The sequence below is a fragment of the Eleutherodactylus coqui genome, chromosome 6 (assembly GCF_035609145.1).
Source record: "Eleutherodactylus coqui strain aEleCoq1 chromosome 6, aEleCoq1.hap1, whole genome shotgun sequence".
NCBI classification, from domain to species: Eukaryota; Metazoa; Chordata; class Amphibia; order Anura; family Eleutherodactylidae; genus Eleutherodactylus; species Eleutherodactylus coqui.
Genome location: NC_089842.1, coordinates 193,097,114 through 193,119,120, shown reverse-complemented (window position 1 = coordinate 193,119,120; position 22,007 = coordinate 193,097,114). Strand labels below are relative to the sequence as shown.

General features: G+C 44.2%; 1 protein-coding gene across 5 annotated transcripts in view; it reads right to left on the bottom strand.

The window, feature by feature from the left end:
• Positions 1–17,297, bottom strand: part of BMF (Bcl2 modifying factor) — a 67,269-nt gene extending 49,972 nt beyond the window's left edge. For 2 of the 5 annotated variants that reach the window (XM_066608525.1, XM_066608526.1), the window contains exon 1: positions 17,200–17,288. Coding sequence is in view for 2 of the 5 variants with exons in the window: in XM_066608523.1 (XP_066464620.1) it covers positions 17,200–17,240 (41 nt within the window). In the remaining 3 variants the exon portion in view is untranslated. Of the gene's footprint in view, positions 1–16,836; positions 16,896–17,199 lie in introns of those variants that run through there. The other 3 variants (XM_066608523.1, XM_066608524.1, XM_066608527.1) reach the window with 3 other exon arrangements.
• Between the last annotated feature and the right edge of the window lie 4,710 nt (positions 17,298–22,007).

The following is a 22,007-nucleotide window of genomic DNA, read 5'->3' as shown; positions in this document are numbered from 1 at the left end:
AGCTAGCTCCGGGGAAAGTCACCAATGTATGACATATATGGTTATAGAGCTCTATCACTTCCTTCCAGAGGTTCGACACCAGAGGATGTCTGCTTTTTAAAGTTGGCCATATTGTTAACTCCTGTTAGTCTGTGTCGCTATTGAGCTGCCAAGTAAAGATTTGTTATAATTTGCTGCGACATGCGCTTCGTCTCTCTAATTATCTTCCATGGTGGGACAACACCACCACCGCAAACCTTTTAATGTTCCCATTTTCCTCACTGTATTTAGGATCTGTTTATTTTCAGTGAGAACAAATAAGAGGCTTATACCGGTAGGAGCACATTTGTGGCCAAAGCCGCTGAAAAGAACATTAAATGCGGACAATATGTCAATAATTAAAAAGATCTTTTATATCCTACACTAAAAAATACATTCAGTCAAAAAAAGAAAAATCCAGCAGCTAGATGAGTTGCCGTTTTGCTGCAAAACTCGGCATGCAGGTCCATCTCAGGCAGATATACAAATGATTAGAGTTGTTGTGTGATTAGATGAACGGTCTTGCCATGAGGCACTAAAAGTGGTTCCATCCTTGGCCTATAAAAAGTCTCTCAGAGACTACTTGTGCGTAGTGACCTCTGTTTCCGCTTGTGTAAAGCTTATTGACAACTACACGCCTCTACAACATAATTGAAGAGATTTCACTAGTTGACAAAGTTTGGGAGGAGGCGCATTATTGGAATTTGCGAAGCTGGTTGGTCGTATTGATAAAATTGCCTCCACATGGGCTGTTCTGACCAGACTGTTAGGAGGTGTTGGGACCAGTGGATGCATTAGGGCACACACACACGGCAACCGGGCTCAAGACGACCTTGACAGACCACCAGTAGAAATCATCAAGCAAACAGGAGCAGATCCAACTGTTTTGTTGTCCACTATCCAGAGACAGATGGCACCATCAGTATACCACTGTGTCTGTCTAAGGGCTCATGCGCACGGCCGTGACTGGCTCCGCAAGCGGAATACCGCAGCGGAGTCCGTCACGGCGCCCCCCAAAGACCCCATACTCACCTCCAGATTCGCTGCGCGTGTCCCACATGACGCGCCAGCATGCATCCGCAGTACAGTGCATGACGCACTGGCAGCGTCATATGACGTGGGCGGTGGTGGGCAGGGCGCGTTTTCATGCTATACTTCCACTGTGCTAAAGCGGAAGTATAGCATGACGGCCGGCTTCCGTTGACTACAATGGAGGTCTGTCGCGCGTATTCCCGCGGCAAATAGGGCATGCCGCAGGTTATTTCACACAGCGGAATTCCGCAGTGTGAGCATTCAGCTATTAGGTTCAATAGAATCTAATTGCTGCGGTGTAAAGCGGCAGAAATCCGTCCGTGGGCATTAGCCCTAAACCATTTCCAGGCACTTGGCTGAAGAACATTTGATCTCACAGCGCTCATCACATGTGCTGCCTTTGACACCCACCATAGCCTCCATTTGCAGTGTTGTTGTGAACTACAAAAATTGATTGCTATGGAGTGGAACTGGATTGTCTTGAGCCAGAAATTCAGGGTTAGTTTGGCAGTGAGGATGGTTGTGTACATGTCTGTAGACATCGGGGTGAGCACCTCAATCCTGCCTTTGCTGTGGATTAGCACACTGCCCCCTACTGCTGGTGTGATGGTCCGGGGAGGTAATCGCATAAGACAGTCGGTCACCCCTAGTAGTGATACGAGGGACAATGACCGCTCAACGATATGTTTAGGACCTCCTGCAGCCACATGTGTTCCTCTCATGGCGGCTTCCAAGAGGCATTTTCCAGCAGGATAATGCTCGGTCGCACACACAAGGGGGTCTCTGGAATGTCCCCACAACATTGTCACACTTCCGTGGCCTGCCCGGTCGCCAGATTTGTCACCAACAGAACATGTATGGGACACCACTTTCGACAGCCTGCAATTTTGCACGATGTCCACATGGGATACCATACAGAACCTGTATATCTCCATGCCCTCCTGTATCACATCTTGTATCCAAGCTAGAGGCGGTACAACAGGGTACTGGAGCCTCTATGCCTGTCCATATCACATCTTGTATCCAGGCTAGTGGTTGTGCAACAGGGTACTGGAGCCTCTATGCCCTCCCATATCACATCTTGTATCCAGGCTAGTGGTGGTGCAACAGGGTACTAGAGCCTCCATGCCTGCTCATATCACATCTTGTAACCAGGCTAGTGGTGGTACAACAGGGTACTGGAGCCTCTATGCCTGTCCGTATCACATCTTGTATCCAGGCTAGTGGTGGTACAATAGGGTACTGGAGCCTCTATGCCCTCCTATATCACATCTTGTAACCAGGCTAGTGGTGGTACAACAGGGTACTGGAGCCTCTATGCCTGTCCGTATCACATCTTGTATCCAGGCTAGTGGTGGTACAATAGGGTACTGGAGCCTCTATGCCCTCCCATATCACATCTTGCTAGAGGCGGTACAACAGGGTACTAGAGCCTCCCTTCAAGGGGTCAGTTTTCTCCAATAAACTCTCATTTTGCTCTGATATTGTAATTCCTTATAACAACGTTACAATCAGACAGAGGAAGTTTTACAACTCCTTCTAGGTGCTGGATTTTTTTTTGACAATTAGTGTAGTTTGGCATTACATCACAAATAAGAGTCATTGTGAAGTGCTAATTTCAGGTCAATAACTGACAGGACTGAGATAAAACAATGAAAGGTTATGTGACAGAGAAGAAAAATGATGACATCTCATCAGAGAGATAAGCTGTGGAAATAGATATAATGTATATAAATAAAACATCAGTACAGTATCCACGCCAAGACATCAATTACCCTGATGCTGCGGCTGAATAATGGCTTCCACCCAGCCATTAACATGTGAAAAACTGATCACAACTTAAAAGAATCTATTACAACAGCAAGTCATTGCGCAAGTAGGTGAAAAAAGCGAGTAGTAATGAGCAGTAAGACCGGCTCACATGAGCGCGTGGTAAGACACATGTATAACTCAGCATATGGCAGTGATTTTGCATTGCACATGGCAGCGTATCTCACGCACGGTATCATACGAAGTGTGACTTGTTTCTTTTTTTATTTTTACTCTGTCACTTAACAAAGTTGCGTATAAACGCTGCACATATGCGTTTATGGTGTTTTCCATGGGCCCATAATAAACAATAGGGCTCTATCACGCGTAATACATGGCAAAATAGAACATGCTGCATTCTTTTTTCTGTGTGTATTATACGCAATGAATACACGCAAGTGTGAATGATTCAATGAAAATCAATGTACTTTCATCGACTTCATTCACACTGTATTATATATACACAATATGCTATTAAATTAAGCTTGTGTGAGCCTGCCTAAACTCAAAACAATAGTATAAATATATATTATTGCACCAGTGATGAAGTGAAAACCATGCAGGACACGCTGTTTATACATAGGAGGGTGACCAGAAACAGGTAAAACTCTCCCGTTATATGGATAGATAGAAAGGCTACCTGAGCTGCTTAACCCCTTAACGCTTTAGGACGTACATTCACGTCCTGCAGCATTGGGGGAGTAGGGAGATTGTGGGGCGATTTCCCTCCATACATGTTTCTTACAGTAGACACCCAGCAGCAACAGCTGCCTATCAAGCCATGCTCATGGGGTGGCTTGATCGAATGCCTGCCCGATCGCAGTAAGATTTAATGCTATGGCATTACATCATACTGCAGGGGAACTAAGAAAATATTAGATCAATAAAGTTTTAGTATTTATTTTTAAAAAAAGTAAAAGTTTTTTGAAAAAACCTTTTGCGATATTTGTAATAAAAGAATCTAAATAATAAAACAAAAATACATATTTGATATCGATGTGTCCGTAAATGTCTGATGTATCAAAGTAATGCATTATTCCCCCCGCACGATAAACATCGTTAGAAAAAAAACCCGCCAGAAATGCGCTTTTTGGTCACCCTGTCTCCAAGAAAAAATGCATCAAAAAGCGATCAAAAAGTCGTATGTATTCCAAAATCGGACCAACACAAACTACAGGACGTCCCGCAAAAAAATGAGCCCTTGCACAACTATGTCAATGGAAAAGTAATAAAGTTATTTTTGACAAAAAAAGTATTACAGCAAAAAAAAAACAACAATATAAGTTTGGTATTGTACTAATCGTGCTGACCCACGGAATAAAGTTATCTCTTTTTGTTGCAGTTTGTGCGCCGTAGAAACAAGACACACCGAAAGATGGTGGAATTTCCTTTTTTTCCATTTCACTCCACAAAGAATTTTTTTAAAGTTTTTTAATACATTATATAGTATATTAAATAGCACCATTGAAAAATACAACTCGTCCTGCAAAAAGCAAGCCCTCAAACAGCGACGTCGATGGATAAATAAAGGAGGTAGGTTTTTTAAAAGTAGTGAGGAAAAACCGAAAATGGGGGGAAAAAAAGGGCCATGTCCTTAAGGCCCCCCTGTCCACAGGCGGTAAATCTCCAGCGAATCACGCTGTTTGAAGCTTTCCATAGTGTTGCTATGGAAAGCGCCGGCCCCCTGTCCACGAGCAGAGAATCATAGCAATTCTCCGCTGGCGGTCAGCAATTCGCGGCATGCTGTGAATTGCTGCAATTCTCCGCGGTCAGCCTATCTGTCAGGTAGGCTGACAGCGGAGATCCGTCTGTTGGCTCCTGCTCCTGGGTGGATTCACAACGCATGTGGACAGGGGGCCTAAGGGGTTAACAGAAGTCAGCAGGATCAATATTGAAGCCCATAACCAAGTGTTTCAAAACAGACATGTTTCTTCTTCAGACACAGGCAACATGTGTCTCCAAAGTCGTTCTATATACAGCAGTAGGTCACTCATAAGAAAGACCCCTCCCCCTTCCAATCAGTGCAATTAACCCTTGCAACCTCAGCAACCCTCCATACCAAAAAGGAATAAATAAGAGGATATGAAGAAAGCAAAGAGATGATTATACTGACACATTTAGAAATCTCTGACAAATAAGAAACTACACATTATAATACAAGACATATATCGAAAATTTATATTCAAAGAAAAGAACAACACAATAAACAAATACAAATACCTTTTAGTCAAAAATTACTTATTAAAAGCAAATAATTCAATACCCCGATTAAACCCCTCTGAGGACAATTTATCCAAGTTAAAAATCCATTTGGATTCCGTCCGTGACATTTTCATAATAGAATCACCAGTCCTCATGCTTTCTCAATAGCAAAGCTGTAAGTACCCTTTAAGGAACCCCAATCTTTTTTGGCAAAATTTTAAACAAATGTTTAAAAAATATTACTTAAACGTTCTCCCACTCTGGTTTTGAAAGTACGGTTAAGTATCAATAAAGTTTTACAAATTATTTTTAAAAAAGTAATAAAAAGTAAAAAAAAACCAACCCTGTTACCATATTTATAATAAAAGAACCTGAATACGTATAATTTATTGTAAGGGCATTTTACTATATAAATCACCTCCTTGGTGGCGCAATGTACAGCATTCCTAATTTTGAATAAACAGGTCATATCCAGTTTTCAAAACTTTTAGTGGAACTACGATCCTTAATATGCAATTTTTACAAGGGGTAAGGGCTTATTTAGACGACCGTATATCGGCTCGGTTTTCACGCCGAGCCGATATACTGTGTCCTTGTCATACTACCTGTTGGTTTTTTTTCTATCACAGTAGGTGCCACAAGGGTCCCTAGATTTTTCGCCTTTCTATAAACAAAACTGGCCCTGCCTGACAGGAAGGTGCCAATAATTTAATCTTGTGTAGGAGTGGCCAATATTTACACACAGTTTAAAAAAAAAAAATAAGCCCATCTGTTCATTGTATTGTGTCACTATAGGGATCCTAAGCTCTTCAGACTGTTTATTACTATTAATTTTATGGGTGCTTTCATACCTGCACTGGGGATTCCGCTTTCCTGGTTTGGGGAGCAGGAAATTGGAATCCCTGTGGCCGAACGGTTCTGTCTCTGGAAAGCAGCAAACAGTGTTGGATAGACCCCATTGACTATAATGGGGTCCGCCCGCTTTCCGGCTTTTGAATGGAATAAAGAGCACTCACTGCATGTAGCGCTTTTTCTTTAGGCATTTTCAGTTGGATATGTAACAAAACCACCAACCGGAGGTTCCGACACAGATGTGAAACCACCCTATTGCCTCCTGCTCACGGGAGGATATTTGTTGCGGAATCCGCGGCAGGCATCCACACTGCGGGTCCACAGCAAATACCACCCATAGCATGCTATGGGAAATCGATTCTTACTGTACACTTGTGGAAACCAATTGTGGTTTTCACAAGCAGAGGAGAAATCGCAGCGTGCTCAGGAAAAGCAAGGGTTTAAGAAAAAAAATCTGTACTGCACATGTCCGACGGCGAGTCGGGTGGACCATCCGCAGTGCAGACTTAAACATCTCTGTGAAAGTAAACAGGTATGTGCGGACGCCGCTGCTCCCGGGGCTGGAATCCGCATACAGAATCCGACTCTGCCGTTCGCAGGAGGCCTCACTGCAACAAGGTTTCCATTTGGGTTTTTTCTATCTCCTTCCTAATTTTTTCCAACCATGTGGGACTGTAGCAACTCTCCATGGAATTTTCTTGTACTCTAGTAGCTTTTACCAGCTTGGGGCCACTTTTTATGCTTTTACGCTACTTAGGCCCTGTTATAATGGATGCTTCTGCATATTGAATGTGGCATTTATTATATTCTCCAAAGGTTTGGACTAGCAGTATTACTGTACATATAATGTATCTTATTAGCAGCACAATAGACCGCTAAAAGACAGATAATGATGACTGATATAAAATATTATTTTAGATATTTTTAATCTACAGCTCCATTTGTTACAAGTGGAGGCGCAGCGGCCCCCACCAACACAGCCAGGGTTGGTAGTGGGCTGAAGGAGTGTGCAGCATTTTCTGGGAAGCATTTTATAGGGTACTAATGAGCATCTAATGTAAACTTCCCACTAGTGTTAATTGGTAGGTCATAACGATGGCTCCATAACACCTCATTTCTTTATAAGGCTCGCAGTAAAACTGTTACCATGCAGGGCGGCGCTGGGTCCCGCGGCCGGCGCGCGCCGCTCCGAGGTCGGCTTCGGCGTCCCGGAGCGGTGCTGTCAGGGATCTCTCGGCGGCGTGGAGCAGCCAGCGTGCAGCAGCGTGGAGCAGCCAGCGTGCTGCGGCGTGGGCGTGTCCGCCCGTAGGGTGCCGCCCGCTCTCATCCACCTCCCTTATGCAACAGTGGGAGAGTCGGCTCCTCCCACTCTCCGCCCCGGGGCGGAGGCTTTTAGTTAAAGGCTGGCAGTGACCTGAACTCACTGCCAGTTATTGGTTCTGCTAGCCTCTAGTCAGGTCTATTCTAGTCTGTCCTAGTTGCTTGTCAGTATCTTTTCATTTGCCTGAGAGCTACACCTCCAGCCTTGATTCACCTAGTAGTTTTGTTGGTCTGTTACACCTGCCTCTTCTGTCGGCACTCTGTCCCCTGTTAGTAGTTCCATCTAGGCAGTCGCCAGGTCCCTAGCCAGTGCAGGGACTGCCGCCCAGTTGTCCGCCTGGGGTTAGCCAGGGCCGAGGCAAGTAGGCAGGGACAGTGGGGTGCAGGAGATCAGGGCACCCCAACTGGCGCTCGGGGGGCAGAGTGCCGTAACAAAAACAGCCATTTTCTATGTCACTAAGAAGATATTTCAGGATTCGCATGAAGATTTGTAGATTAGAAAACTTCTTTGTTTCAAAATAATAGAGGCAGAGTTGTAACTGGCCCCACTTAAGATGCTTTTACATGGAGCAGTATATCGTTTACCCAAGTGAACGACCTGTTTACTTGCAAAAACGTCTCACAGGCGCTAGTGACACGTGGCTTCGTAATGGCAAATTGAGAGTTTGTGTAATTTATATTACTGGTGTCTTCTGTAGATTCTGCGCAGACAGCCTCCATTGATGTCGATAGAGGCACCCGAACTGCAGCCCACATGCAATTAACGTTGCATATGGCCTGCGACGACACAGGAAATACAAACAAAAAACCCCCTGTATTGCGCATGACCGCCTGCGAGCCTCCACGGTGATCCGCAATACTGGTTAGTGCCATACGCAGGGTCACCGGCCAGGCTCACAGCTGGAATCCATGAGGATTAGCGGCACGCAGCAAGTATGCATAGTCGTGTTAGCCTGGCCTAACACGCAGTAGCAATAATTAAATCGTGGCATGCTCTATCTCCGTGAATATTCCGCGCACATGCATGCCAAGATAGTGTATATGGATTGGCAGCACACAGCCCATATACGTGCCCATAGAGAACAATGGGCTATATCTCGCATACAAACACAGCAAATATAGAACATGCTGCGTTCTTTTTTATGCTCGCGCATTACGTAATTTCTACTACGCTAAGGCAATGTAATTGATTGCCTGTCAGTTACCGTGTATCACGCAGGCGTACAGCGCACACATAATACGTAATCATACACCTGTGTGAACCCGGTCTTAGTGTAACAAGTTTCAGTTCATATTTTAATTACTTCCTACTTCAATTTTTCAATAAAATGTTGTTACTTTTGGTTATTTACTTCCCCAAGTTCTGATCACAGTTCTCCCTGCAAGTCAAAACAAAGTTGTGAAAGTAGTTGTCCCTTTACCATGGGAGGGCATTGTGGGAGTTAACATGTCAGCCTGGCGCTGCTGAGTCATGTTTGGTAACTGAGAGCAGAACAGACTTGTGGGAGCAGCTGATCACTAACAAAAACACAAGATAAACTCCTGCAGTGAAGTCGTCTCCTTTGACGTTTGTTCCTAATTTGCAAAAATAAGCTCTGTGAGTTTCAGTTCCTCAACAAAAAGTGCAACATTTCAACAAGAAAAACTCTTAAAAGGGGGTATAAACTTTGGAAATTCACTTTCTAGTAGAAAAGTTACTGATCATATACTGAAAACGTAGTTTACAAATTCTTTGTAGCACCTCCACAGGGCAAATTAAGCATTACACATTTTTAATTTAAAGCAATGGGCTGTTTGTGTAACGGCTGAACAATTTAGGCCTTCCACCGCCAGAGGCACTTTTTGTTGCAGCCTTCTACTCGAGAAGGACTGACCCATTTCAAGAAATCCCTGGTAGGGTCTTTGAAAATGGGCTTTGTAACACAAGACAACCCTTTAAATATTTATTACATTTCTTAAAGATGGTACCAATAGACTTCCTGGGACAACTATTGGGGGTGCCAATTCCAAACTCTGCTGAATATCTGCTAGGTATACGGGATGAAGAGCAGTGGCAATTTCATATCCGCATTTTTCTTGGTGAGGTGCTGTTTCTGGATCGTAAGGCTGTATCATTGCGTTGGATGGATAGGAGACCCCCAACACTCCCCCAATGGCGTAATCTAGTCAATTCTATTCTCCCATATGAAAAAATTGTATACAAAAAATCGAAAGTGTCCAAATAAATTCTATAAAATCTGGGGAATTTGGTGTGGCTCATCAACCACAACCCACACGCAAAACACATTTTAGCAATTAGTGGACCAAATGAGGTTTTCGACGCATCCAGGTGTCACTTAGTCCTTCACAGGTGTGATGATAGTTCGCAGAGTTCAGGATATTATCTTTCCAAATACACGATGTTATACAGTGTATATTGTTTTAAATAATTGTAACCGATTTGTAGACTTGAACCATGTTAAACTCAAGTTGAAACTGAGTAATATAATTTATTCTCAATTTAATCGAGTTTAAAAAAACATGGTACCAATGTGCCTCAAGTGGCAGTGGGGACAAAAGGGGGCACTAGACAAGGAATGGCAGTTGCCCAACATGCATTTGAATCCAGGAAATGGTTTTGATAGTTAAAGGGGTATTCTGCACCACCATGTAAATGATAACGTGTTCCAGGTGTTGAAGAACACATGAAAAATATATCCATATGGAAATACGGAGCTACAGCTCTCATGTTTCCACAAGAAGTACACTGTGCCCTCAAGGTGGTGTTGCTGGTTGTAGAACTGCTGCTGCTCTCCTTCTCCTGTTTCCGCCATGTTTCCTCTTCCTTCTCCCAAAATGGACCGCATATCACACTTCAATAGCACTAAATCTTTAATAGCTGTCCATTGATCTCGGTCTGCATGTACTTAAGGATCTGATTGATGTGCCAAACAATGAAGTGACAGGACTGTCACCTCCTTGATCAATTTATCAATAGACTACACTGACCACATGTGGAGCAGGATTACCATAATTTACACTTCCTAGGGAGAAGTATTCTGCCTCCTAATGCTACAGATCATGGAGCCTTCGACTTGTGCCCAACCCTTCCTCTTCCTCTGTTCTGCAATGAAGCTGCAAGAACTGCATAGCAAGGTGGGTGATGGTCAGCTGTTTAGTCCCACTATTCCATCACCCCCTACCAAATCATTGCCCTATATTCTCTCACTGATCTGCCTACACCTTTTGCCTCCCCTTGCCCAGCCATTCTGGAGCCAGCAGCTATGTGGTTAGAAGATCATTGGCACTTGAAAGCCTAAGCTGCATATTGTCTTGGCCTGACCCCACTATCACTCCTTGCGGTGTATCTGTCACACACCCTAAGGAGTAAGGACCCTGAGATGTTGGAAAGCTTGCTAAAACATCATGTATTTTTGTTAGCCATTAAAAGGTATGATATCTACAAGATTACTTGGTTTATCTTACTGGGAACAATCACATGTCAAACAGAAGGATAAATGAAGTCTAGGATCTTAATTAATTTAAAATGCCTGTCTTAGGTTTAATTAAGTCAATTTTAGGTATCTGTCTCAGATCCGCATTAATATGTGTGCTGGCACAGTGAGTGTCCATGTGTGTTTGTGTGTGTAAAACCGGATTTGGATTGCAGAATCTGCGATGGTCACCCGCGGGGATGATCAGCGCTATTCCACATCCATTAACAAGAATAGAGCATTGGCATGTCCGCTCACATGAGTGGACAGCAATTCCACTTTCCACTCGCTGAAACAAAATCGCAGCGTGCTCTATTCTTGCTTGGATTCTGCATGGACGGCTTCCATTCAAGTCAATGGAAGCCGTCCAACCCACAGCCCATCCACAGTTAACATTGCGGATAGGTTGCGGGTACCCATGACAGCACAGGGAAAAAAAAAGATTAAAAAAAAATCCATACTACGCATGTCCGACGGCGAGCCGTCCAGACCATCTGCAATACAGATTTAAACATTTCCGCGCGGATGACGGCCGCAGTTGGAGCCACATTCTGCCACGGGTCCCCGTCTGTGTAAAACCAGACTAAGATTCCTTTCGTACATGAGCGATCATCGCTCAGTGAATGGAGCCAGAGCAGGCTGGAGATATCTTCTGGCCATTTGCCTTCATTCACAGTAAACAGGCAATTGTTCATAACTGAACGACTGCCTGTTCACATGGCCGATCGTCGTTTTATGCCTGCTGAAACTAAAAGGCAAACAAATTATCGTTCATTGTTCAGTTGCTGACGATATTTACACTAAACAATTATTATTCAGTTTCCTGCAATCCAGCAAGAATCTGAACAATCATTCATAGGCCCTAAGTGCGTGGGGTGCGGCTTGAACTACAAATACAGCCCTGGCGAGGGTATTATTGTATCTTGACGCCACCGGAGCTAGGGGTTTGACAGGGCTTCAATGGAGGAATGCCCCTGGCACACCCCTAGCTTCCAATTGGCTGAATAGGTGCAGGTCCTGGAAGGTCCTTGCAAGGCCGTTATTTCCCCTCCTTGCCTTCTTTCACTGAGGCTTCCTTGGACCCTTGGCTTGCCCTTGGTCCCCTGGCTGCTGTGAGTACTGTCGTACTACTCCCCCACCCCACCCGGTTGTGCCCAGCCGATGCCCGGCGGCTGTTCTCCCACTTGCCCTGCTCCGTCAATCATGGGGTCCACTGTCGCTGTGCCCTCTGCCCGCTCACACTGCTTGCCACCGCCTCTGCCGGCGGTGCTGCATTCGCTCTTGGGGGATTGTAGAGGGCGGTGCTGTCAGCCTCCCTGCTGTCCTCCGTCGCCTGTGGCTGTGGCGCTGCTGCTCCCACGATGTGGCCTCCCTGCTGCCAAAAATGCTCAGCGCTTTAGCACTGAGGGGGGTGCCAGCTTTTGGGGCGCCGCCGTTGAAAACCCTTGCACCTATGCTATGAAAAAGCATTCAGCTGTAGGTGAACCTTACTGGGCTGCCAGGACTTGCAGCCCAGCTAATCGCGTACAGGGGGCATCACCTCCCTGTCAATCTTTAATCCACTAGTAGTTCCTGGTGGCGTCAAAGATACAATAATACCCCTGGTGAGACCCACATCTATCAGACTTTCCTGTGGAAATGCCAAGAAAGTATAATATGGGAAAACCACTTTAAGAAGCTTTGACTACTGACTTGAAAACCCTGCATAGAATCATGCTGGATTTAGGGCGGCTTCACAGGGGCATATTTGCAGATGCAATACGGAGAGAATAGAACCCATTGATCTCAATGGGTTCGTTTTCTTTTCCTTTTTTGCACCCTTCTTCTTACACGTTGTATGGAGACTGACAGCTTATCTCCCTGTTTGTGTATATGGAGAGATCCATCACTTTGCATGTAGCATGCGAAGGAGACCAGAGTGGCCCGCCCTCATGATTCAGACTCCATCTTCAAAAAGCATTTATTCTGAAACACAGCAGTGCTTCAAAATAAAGCACTCAGGAGGTAATAGGCTTCCCTCTCTTTGGTTCTTGCTGCACGGAAACTGAATCCTTTTAGATTAGTAACTTATTCCAACAGCACATGGTGTATACCAAATTCTAATGTCCAAATTGATGCCCATTTATGCTCAGTCACTTTGATTTAAAGGGGTTGACCAACCAGAAAAAAACAAACAAAAAACGTTCTTTAAACATCTGGCCACGCTATAAATGAACAAAAAAAATTACTCACCTCTTTTCTGGGAAACAAAGCAGCGGCTCCATCAATGATGCCGTTTTGTGTTGCCAGCAGAACTCAGGTGACTGCTGCAGCCAATCAGAGGCTGCAGTGTCACGGTTATGAACTCCTGGCATCATGACGCCCAGGATGTAAGCGCTGATGCCAAGATAATTGATGGTGATGCTGCGGCCTCTAATTGACAGAAAAAGTTGAGTGACCATCTGCAGCCAACACAGACCGGCATCGTTGCCGGAGCCGCTACACAGTTTCCTGGGGAAGAAAACGGGAGTATTGTTTTTTTTGTTATTTTACAGCACGGACAGATGTTTAAAAACCTTTAAAGTCAGACAACCCCTTTATCGATGTTCTCTGCAAGATATCTGATTTTAAATTAACTAATAATATTTGAACAATTATACAAGTAGTTATTTTTTGAAAACACCTGAATAAGACCCATGTATCAGATGACCAACTCTAAGGATACATTCACTGTCATTTTGAGCCGTGTGCTTTTCATATATTCCACGGAGAGCACAATGACCCCAGTATAGCCTATGAGGCTATACGCATGAGCGATTCTAAATGTCCTATTCTCATTAGTTTTCACAAACAAGAAAAGGACATGCAATGCGCAGTGCCCGTAAAGATCGGACGGTACACGAACAGGTGTCTGCCTGCTGTCCGATGAGAGTTGCACCCAAGTTTTTCGCAATATGCCTGTGTGAATTTGGCCTAACAAGGTAAATAAAACCAGCTTTTGTCACTGTACTTTGGTTTTACAATCACATTTGGTCCCAACAGCTCCCCCTTGAGGCAGATCACATATTAAGTTCATTAGTAGTAAGTGAAAAAGTAAAGAATGCTTCTTTCTATTATTTTCTACTATATAGTCATATATGCCATAGCAACATTAAATACAGTTTATCAGCCACATATACCTGTCTGTCTAGGAAACCCTAATAACACTGACAACAAGTGGTGTCGAAGTCAGGATTCTGGTTTTCACTTATCTGCACTGTTAGGAAATTTGACATTGTAACAGCTGAACTTTCTATCCACAAACATTTGAACAGATCCTACAAGTACCCCCTAATCAGGGACAAATCCTTTTTCCAGGGCTACTTGTACAACCATCTTCTTCAACAGCTTAGATTCTTTTCAAATTTGCATCATGTTTCCATGAGCGTTTCAGGTATATTGGGCAGGACTAATAGCGCAATCTGCAATGCTATTTTTTGGGGCAAAAAGATTGGAACTGAAGATCCCAAAAACGTTAAGATCCATTATGAAGAGAAAACATGATGCCAGTGTGAACAGACTTTTAGGCCTCCGGAATGCTATTATTATTTTTTAGAGTTCATGAGCGATCTTTGTAAAAAAAAACGGATTAGACTCGGACGGCATACAGCCCCATATCAGTCAGCATGGCAAGACACATCAGTTTGTTTTTTTTAAACATATGGATCATGAGATGCCATCCATGTCAGCCTGTGTGCTTTTCCGTTTTTCTTAGGAGATGCAGAACTGTTTTTTTTTTTTTGCTGATGCGAAAAACAGATACACTGACTGCATATGGCTGCATACACTACTGCACATGTATGATAAAAAATGTCTGTCTTCAGTGCCCACAACACGGACAATTTATTTACACTAGTGTGCACTTAGCCTTACAATGCTTTATTCTCATTTGTAGCCACCTGTCAACAGCTTCTTAAAGGTTAAGGTAAAGATTGAGGATTTTACATGAGGCTTTACAAGTCCACCATTCACCCCACTGAAGTTAAAGTTTACCTGAGTTTTCAAAGATTTTTCAAAAGCAGTCAGAGTTTTTATTGGCTGTTACTTTGCTGCAGTTTTCACCCACTTTAAGCTCTAGCAATTAAGTTTTCTATGTAGATTTTACTATATTTCTGCTGTTTACAATCCACTTACAGCTGAGAGGCATGCCTTATGTCTTCCATTCTGCTAGTACAATACTGGGTGGGACTTCCTCTCCTACACCTCCCATGTTGCATTGCATAGCCCTGTTCCAATCAGCAGCAAGGTAGCATCTGATGCAGCCTTGTCTTCTAGGTAGCAGCCTGGTCTTCTATTGCATGTAGTAACTAGCAGTAGCCACATGTCCCTGTTACTAGAGGAGCCAAATGCCTAACAGGCAGTTGATTGCAAATACACTGGAAGGGAGAACCCTAATGGCAGGCACTTCAAACTTGATTTTCAGTGGTAAAATGTCATTTTAAGATGTTATGTCTTAAATGGATATATATAAAAAAATCTGATTCACTACAATGTAACAATTGCATTGGTGAAGGTACAACTATTGGTACCTCTACAAATCAGTAGATTAAAAGCCTTCTGTCAAATTCAGTATACAGACTTACAGCAAACTTTGAAGACTACATGGGATATAAAAACACATGGAGCATGGAAGAATGAAGTGGGTTCATTCTTTTTAGCAATTATGAGCGTCCCAGTGACTGGATCGCCACTGATGCGTTCTTCTGACCTGTTCCATGACAGGTCAGAAGATAGGAAGATCTGGACAAAGGCGAACATATCCAATTTAAGCTGTATTCAGATATTGTAGTTACAAACTTCACCAACCCCCTCCCCCCCCATCCCGCATTCGACTTTACTGTGATGTGCCATGGTTTTCAATGAGGTTGCACCTTAGCTGCACCATCTGAATATACCCTTATTGGTAGCCTAATAACGTATGTTCACTCAACATGAGCGTTACATTACAGTCTGTACTGGTTAATCATATAATCCCTATTCACTGCCTGTATATAGTATACGGCAAATCATCAAAATCAGCTGCTATAAGCTCTAAAACAGATGTGTGGTTAACAGCTGCCTAGTGTTGAGTAGATACAGCTGATTCAAGCCTGACATCTGCTGCTTGTTTATCCTGAGTCAACCCGAGGCAGCGGGTCACTTGCTGGCATTACTTACCTATTATAATTGACATAACAGACCTGGTCTGAATTGGCCAGGTTAAAAAAAAAGAGAAATACCCAAAAACAGCTTTATAGCAAAGCTGGTCGAAAATCAAAAGCAAATCACACACAAATGACTGCAAAATTAATGACACAATTGTACGATTACTCACAATAATTCTTATTTCCAGAAAGACTTGCTCTGTTTTATGGCCAACTTTGTGTCTGACATGTTGCTTCTTATTCTCGGCAGTTGGTACCTGCCTTAAATAGGCTGAGTTCACATCTGCATTGGAACCTCTGTTCAGAGGTTCCGTTGGGGATCTGGCACAAAGTCCCGAAAGAAACATTGTTGCACTTTTGCTTGTGGTAAAATACTGGGCAGCTGAGCAGAAACCAAACGGACCCCATTATAGTCAATGGGGTCCGTTCTGTGCTGTTCAGTTCCATCATAAGACGTTCCATTCGGCATGGGGATTCACCTTTCTTGCTCCGCAAACAGAGAAGGAAAACAGAACCCCCGCTGCAGATGTGAAAGCCGCCTTACCCATCATGATAGGCAAAGCAAACCATATCTGCACTCCAGATTTGGAGAGCACTAAGCACGTGGGATTAATGACATCATTGTGTGATGACTTCACTTAACAGGAGATACTCAGCCAAATGACAACTGAGGGTCAAAAGCTATCAATGGATAGGAGAGTGTACATACTCTCACCTAAGGGTACGCTCACATGTTGCTGCAGATCTGCAGCAGATTTTACCCCTTCAATTTGAATTCAACTGAATGTGGGCAAATCTGCTAAAGATCCGTACCAGATCAATGGCATGTGAAAACACCCTCAAAGTTCCACTATCCAATCCTCCAACTACTCTGCCTTTCCTGTTCTCAGCACTTCTAATAATTAAAATCTAACAACAGGTTAACAGTCTTTGTTTCTTAAGAAGTGCTCTATTCAAAGTGTCCTTACTGGTGAAACCGTGCCAATCCCAATAATTCCTGAAGAGCCTGGAGCAGTTGGCGATATCCTTCCAATAGCTATAAATCACAATATATTATAAATCACAGTAAGTCAAGAGAGCCAGTTAGAGTAGAAGGTATATAAGAACAGGTTGCAAAAAAAAAAGCTTAGCTCTTGTGATACATCACTCATTGTGCATTGACTCAGTATTGCAACAATAAGCACTATGTTACAAAGTAACAACAGTTAAAGCCCCATCTGCTATAGTTGTAGAGTTTCTAATAACTACCAGCTGCCCTCCTTCCACATATTAGACCCCCCTCCTCCATTCCTACACAGGTGTAAAGAATAAAGGCTGCACAGAGTACTCACTCCTGACAGTCTCCCTCCTGGTAGCTGAGAATTGTGTTCATTAAAGTGCATGTAAGTGTACAGAGCAGTGTCTGCAGCGGGGAGGGCCAGGCTGTGATTGGCAGGAGGAGCAGTCACTTCTACATCAACACATCTCCCCCACTGTGTCCTGGATACTCGCCGCCTTCCTTCCAGTCATTGTGTCCTGTACATTGTGGATGTAACAAGCCTTATCCAATAACAATGTAGTTTACAGTCATCATGTCCTACCCACTTGCTTTTGCAGTCACAGTGTGCAGTAATATGAAGATACTTTCTTTCTGCTGTATGTCTCCCAAGCACTCCTTCTATGACTACTGATGCTTACAAGTTGTTTATGTTGCCACTTTCCTTCCTAATTACTATCTGATTGACTTTAAGCAGAGTTGATTATTAGGGGTGGCATAGTTTGTGATAAGATATGCAAACTGCAGATAAAACATTGAGATGTCATAAAGAGTAGTGCCAGATGGTGAAGTGAGCTGTGCGCTGAGTTCACCTACAATCATAGCTGAGTTCTCTACTTCTGTAAATGTCAATTTATATATGTTATGACTGTTATAGGTTCACAAGAGAAAGTAGCACAAAGTTGGCAAAAGACCAACATATGGTTACATCAGAGTTGGACAAAAATCACCTGGATAGGACATAAATGTTATATCCTTAAAGGAACATACACACCAAGTACAAAATAGTATACAAGGAAACTGAAAAGTGGGCAAACAGGAATTTTGACCCTAACCTACTAATGCAAGAGAACCTACCTACAAGCGGAGCACCCACCCTAATTAGGGTGACCCCAAATCAAGAACCTGGGGCAACCCTGACATTCCCTAGATGGAAACAGGTAATGTAGCTGCAATTAGATGTTACACCTGAGATAAAATAGATAAGCAAACAGATTTATTGTTCGAACAAGTGAACGAGCGAATGGCAAGGCCTTATTTACGACTATTTTGCTGCGATAAGACGTCTGCCAAAAATCATGGCCATCTAAGGCATTGTAATCCAATGCAATCCTTCAGATGGGTGATTTTCTGGTGTGTAAAATCGGATGGCTGGGAAAGGTAGCACATACGCTGCGGAGTTTGTCCGAGCACTTTTACGTGCGGCCAGAAAAGATAGGTCTTGCCGTATTTTTGGCAGCGATCAGCCGTCAGCTCCCATAGAAACTCTCTCCCACCACCCACCCCCTCCCTTTGCTGGCAGATCCCATAGGCTTCTATGGGAGCTTGTATTGTCGTGATCAGCCGGTAAAGCGAGGGGGAGAGTTTAGCATCGCAGAGGGAATTCTGGCTTGCCGTGTATATATGCCTCATCCGGCCGTGTGAATCGGCGAAAAAACGGGCGATTAGGCTGCGACTTGGTCACGGCTCTCTCTTGTTTATGCGATTTTAAGATCATGGCCAAAATTCGCAACACCCGTGTGCAAGAGACCTAAACTGGTTCCCTTGTGCAGCCTGTTTAGAGACGCAGATACATTGTTGGTTGGCTCAAAACAGAACTGTTCAGTCTTTCATATTCGCCGTAGAAGTGACTGAAGGGACTGAATGATTGGTGTTTAAACCGAACGATAAGTGATTGAGCCAACAATGATTTTAATACCGATTTTATGAACGACAAGCAACAAGAGTCGTTTTTGTTGTGGGCGCACATTTAGACTGAACAATAGTTCACTTTCGCTTGTTTGAACAATTTTTAAACAAATTATTCCGTCTAGAAGCACCTTTATCTGAACTGATCTGAACTGGCGGCCGGTGGGTGACGTTTCAGAAATAGAGCACGCCGCGCGAGATTTCACACGGCCAAATCGCGGATGTCTGCATAGGACTGCGTTTGTTATTTCTGCCGTCTGCAGGCGGCCTAACTGATTACTATGTAACTGTGGATCTGTAATTTTTTTTTTGTCTTTCTGTATTCCCCGTCTTTGTAAGCACTGCGGAATATGTTGGCACTATACAAATAAAGTTTATTATTATTATTAGAAAGTCCCATTGACATTTGCAGTAAAAAAAACAAACAAAAAAACAAAAACGCTGCAATATTGCAGCGTTAAAAAAACCCTAGTGGGTAAAAGCCCTTAGGCCAGCTTCACATGGACATAAGCGCATTTATGTGTATGTGCACAGTGGGCGCTGCGTTTTTGCACATGCCCATTTTTCTGTATTTTTTGCATGCACAAACCATGCGTATTTGCGCATGCAAAAAACCCCACAACCATGCTTCCATTGACTGCAATGGGCTTTAGCGTAATTAGTTCAATATGCAAATAGAGCATGCTGCATATTTATTTGCGCAAACAAAATGTTCGTGTAAAATATGCGCATGTAAAAAAAACCATTGAAGTGAATGGGTTCTATTTACCGCATATTTCACACGCAAAATGCTGCACAAGTACGCCTATTTGATGCAGGTCTTAACCCTCAAAAGGAAGTATGGAAAGATCAACAGGTCATGATCCCAGAACACCAGATGCTATAGCAATAACAGTGTGTGAAGCAGCACCTTGGAGCTTACATTGGTAGGTGGAACAGCACTGTAGTGAAAGGACAGGAATATGGAGCAGGACCATGGTACAGCACAGGAACGTTATCACAACAGAGTAGGATGAAGTCCATGAACAGGCCAGAAGACACCAAGAGCAGGCCAGGTATAGAAGCAAAAGATACTCACAGCCGAATCCAGGAGCAGACTAGCGTTCGAACAGGAAATACTAGGAGTAGCATCCAGGGCAGACTAACATCAGAACAGGAGATACTAGGAGTAGCGTCTAGGAGCAGACTAGTGTTAGAACAGGAGATACTAGGAGTAGCATCCAGGAGCAGGCTAGCGTCAGAACAGGAGATACTAGAAGTCGCAGCCAGAAGCAGACTAGCATTAGAGCAGGAGATACTAGGAGTAGCATCCAGGGCAGACTAGCTTAAGAGCAGGAGATACTAGGAGTAGCATCCAGGAGCAGACTAGCATTAGAGCAGGAGATACTAGAAGTAGAATCCAGGAGCAGACTAGTAGAGATGAGCGAGCACCAAAATGCTCGGGTGCTCGTTGCTGTAGTCGAACTTTCTGCGATGCTCGAGAGTTCGTTTCGATTAACAAACCCCATTGAAGTCAATGGGCGACTCGAGCATTTTTGTATATGACACATGCTCCGCTAAGGTTTTCAATTGTGAAAATCTGAAAATCTGGAAAACCTACGAAAGTGATGGAAACAACACAGAAACAGATAGGGCAGGCGAGGGGCAACATGCAGGGTTGCATCTCAGGTTCCCAGGTCTCACTATTAAGCCACAATAGCGGCAAGAGTGCCCCCCCCCCTAACAATTTTTACTTCGGACAAACCCTCATTAGCAAGGCACACCTTAGCTAAGCACCACACTACCTCCAACCAAGCACAATCACTGCCTGCGGGACACTCCTGGGTTACATGCTGCCCAACCCCCCCACCCCCCACCCCCCGCACGACCCTGCGTCCGCAGCGCACACAAAAGTGTCCCTGCGCAGCCTTCAGCTGCCCTCATGCCACACGCTGGCTTCATAGCCACACCACCCTCATGTCTATTTATAAGTGCATCTGCCATGAGGAGGAACTGGAGGCACACACTGCAGAGGGTTGGCAGGACCAGGTAGCGACCCTCTTTAAAGGGGGGGGGGCGCGATAGCCCACAATGCTGTAGAGAATCGATGAGAAATTGATGTTTGATCTTCATTCCAATCCTGTGCCACCTCCGTCAGGAGCTGCAAACGTGGGCATAAAGGGGACTCAGCTGCCAGCCCAGCACTTCTACACATCTCCACAATGCAGCAATACTCGGTGTGGGAAGTATGTGAGCGGGCCCTGGGTCAGCCTCTGTCCCAGCAAACACCTTGTGTGGCCCTAGGTGCTGCGAGTGACATAGCAATGGGGAATCCATGTGTCCACACACTACTCATTCTGTTTGGGTGTCGGATACCTCATCAACAATGCAAGGGGAAAGCCATCTGCACTCTGCACCCTGCCCAAGTCTGTCAGTGTTTTGGGGACAGACAGGTAAAACACTGCTATGGGAAGTCTGTGTGCACCCACCGCATGGGTGGCTCCCAGGAACCCACAGACGGTACAGAAAGAAATCCCATTGCAGTGCCCTGGATAGCTGAGGTTACGTGAGAGAAAATACATGTTGGCTTCGGCCCACACTCCATGCCCTAGTCAGTCTGTTTTTTTTTTTTTTAAGTGCCAGGCAGGTACAACTCCGCTATGGGAAGTCTGTGTGCAGCCGCAGCATGGGTGGCTAGCAGGAACCCACAGACGGTATATAAAGGAATCTCATTGCAGTTCCCCAGATAGCTGTGGTAACATGAGAGAAAATACATGTTGGCCTCACCCCACAACCCATGCCCTAGTCAGTCTGTTTTTTTTTTGCGGCCAGATAGGTAGAACACCGCGATGGGAAGACTTAGTGCACCCATAGTATACACAGACGCCTGTAATATTCCTGTAGCAAAAGGTATAAGCTGACCCCAGTAACATTTCAGTAGTAACAGTATAGACAGACCCCAGCAGCATTTCTGCAGTAACAGTATAGACAGAGCCGAGTAACATTTCTGTAGTAACAGTGTAGGCATACCCCAGTAACATTTATGTAGCAGCAGTATAGGCAGACCCCTGTAACATTTCAGTAGCAACAGTACAGGCAGAGCCCAGTATTAATAACATTTCAGTAGTAACAGTATAGACAGACCCCAGTAACATTTCTGTAGTAACAGTATAGACAGAGCCGAGTAACATTTCTGTAGTAACAGTATAGGCAGAC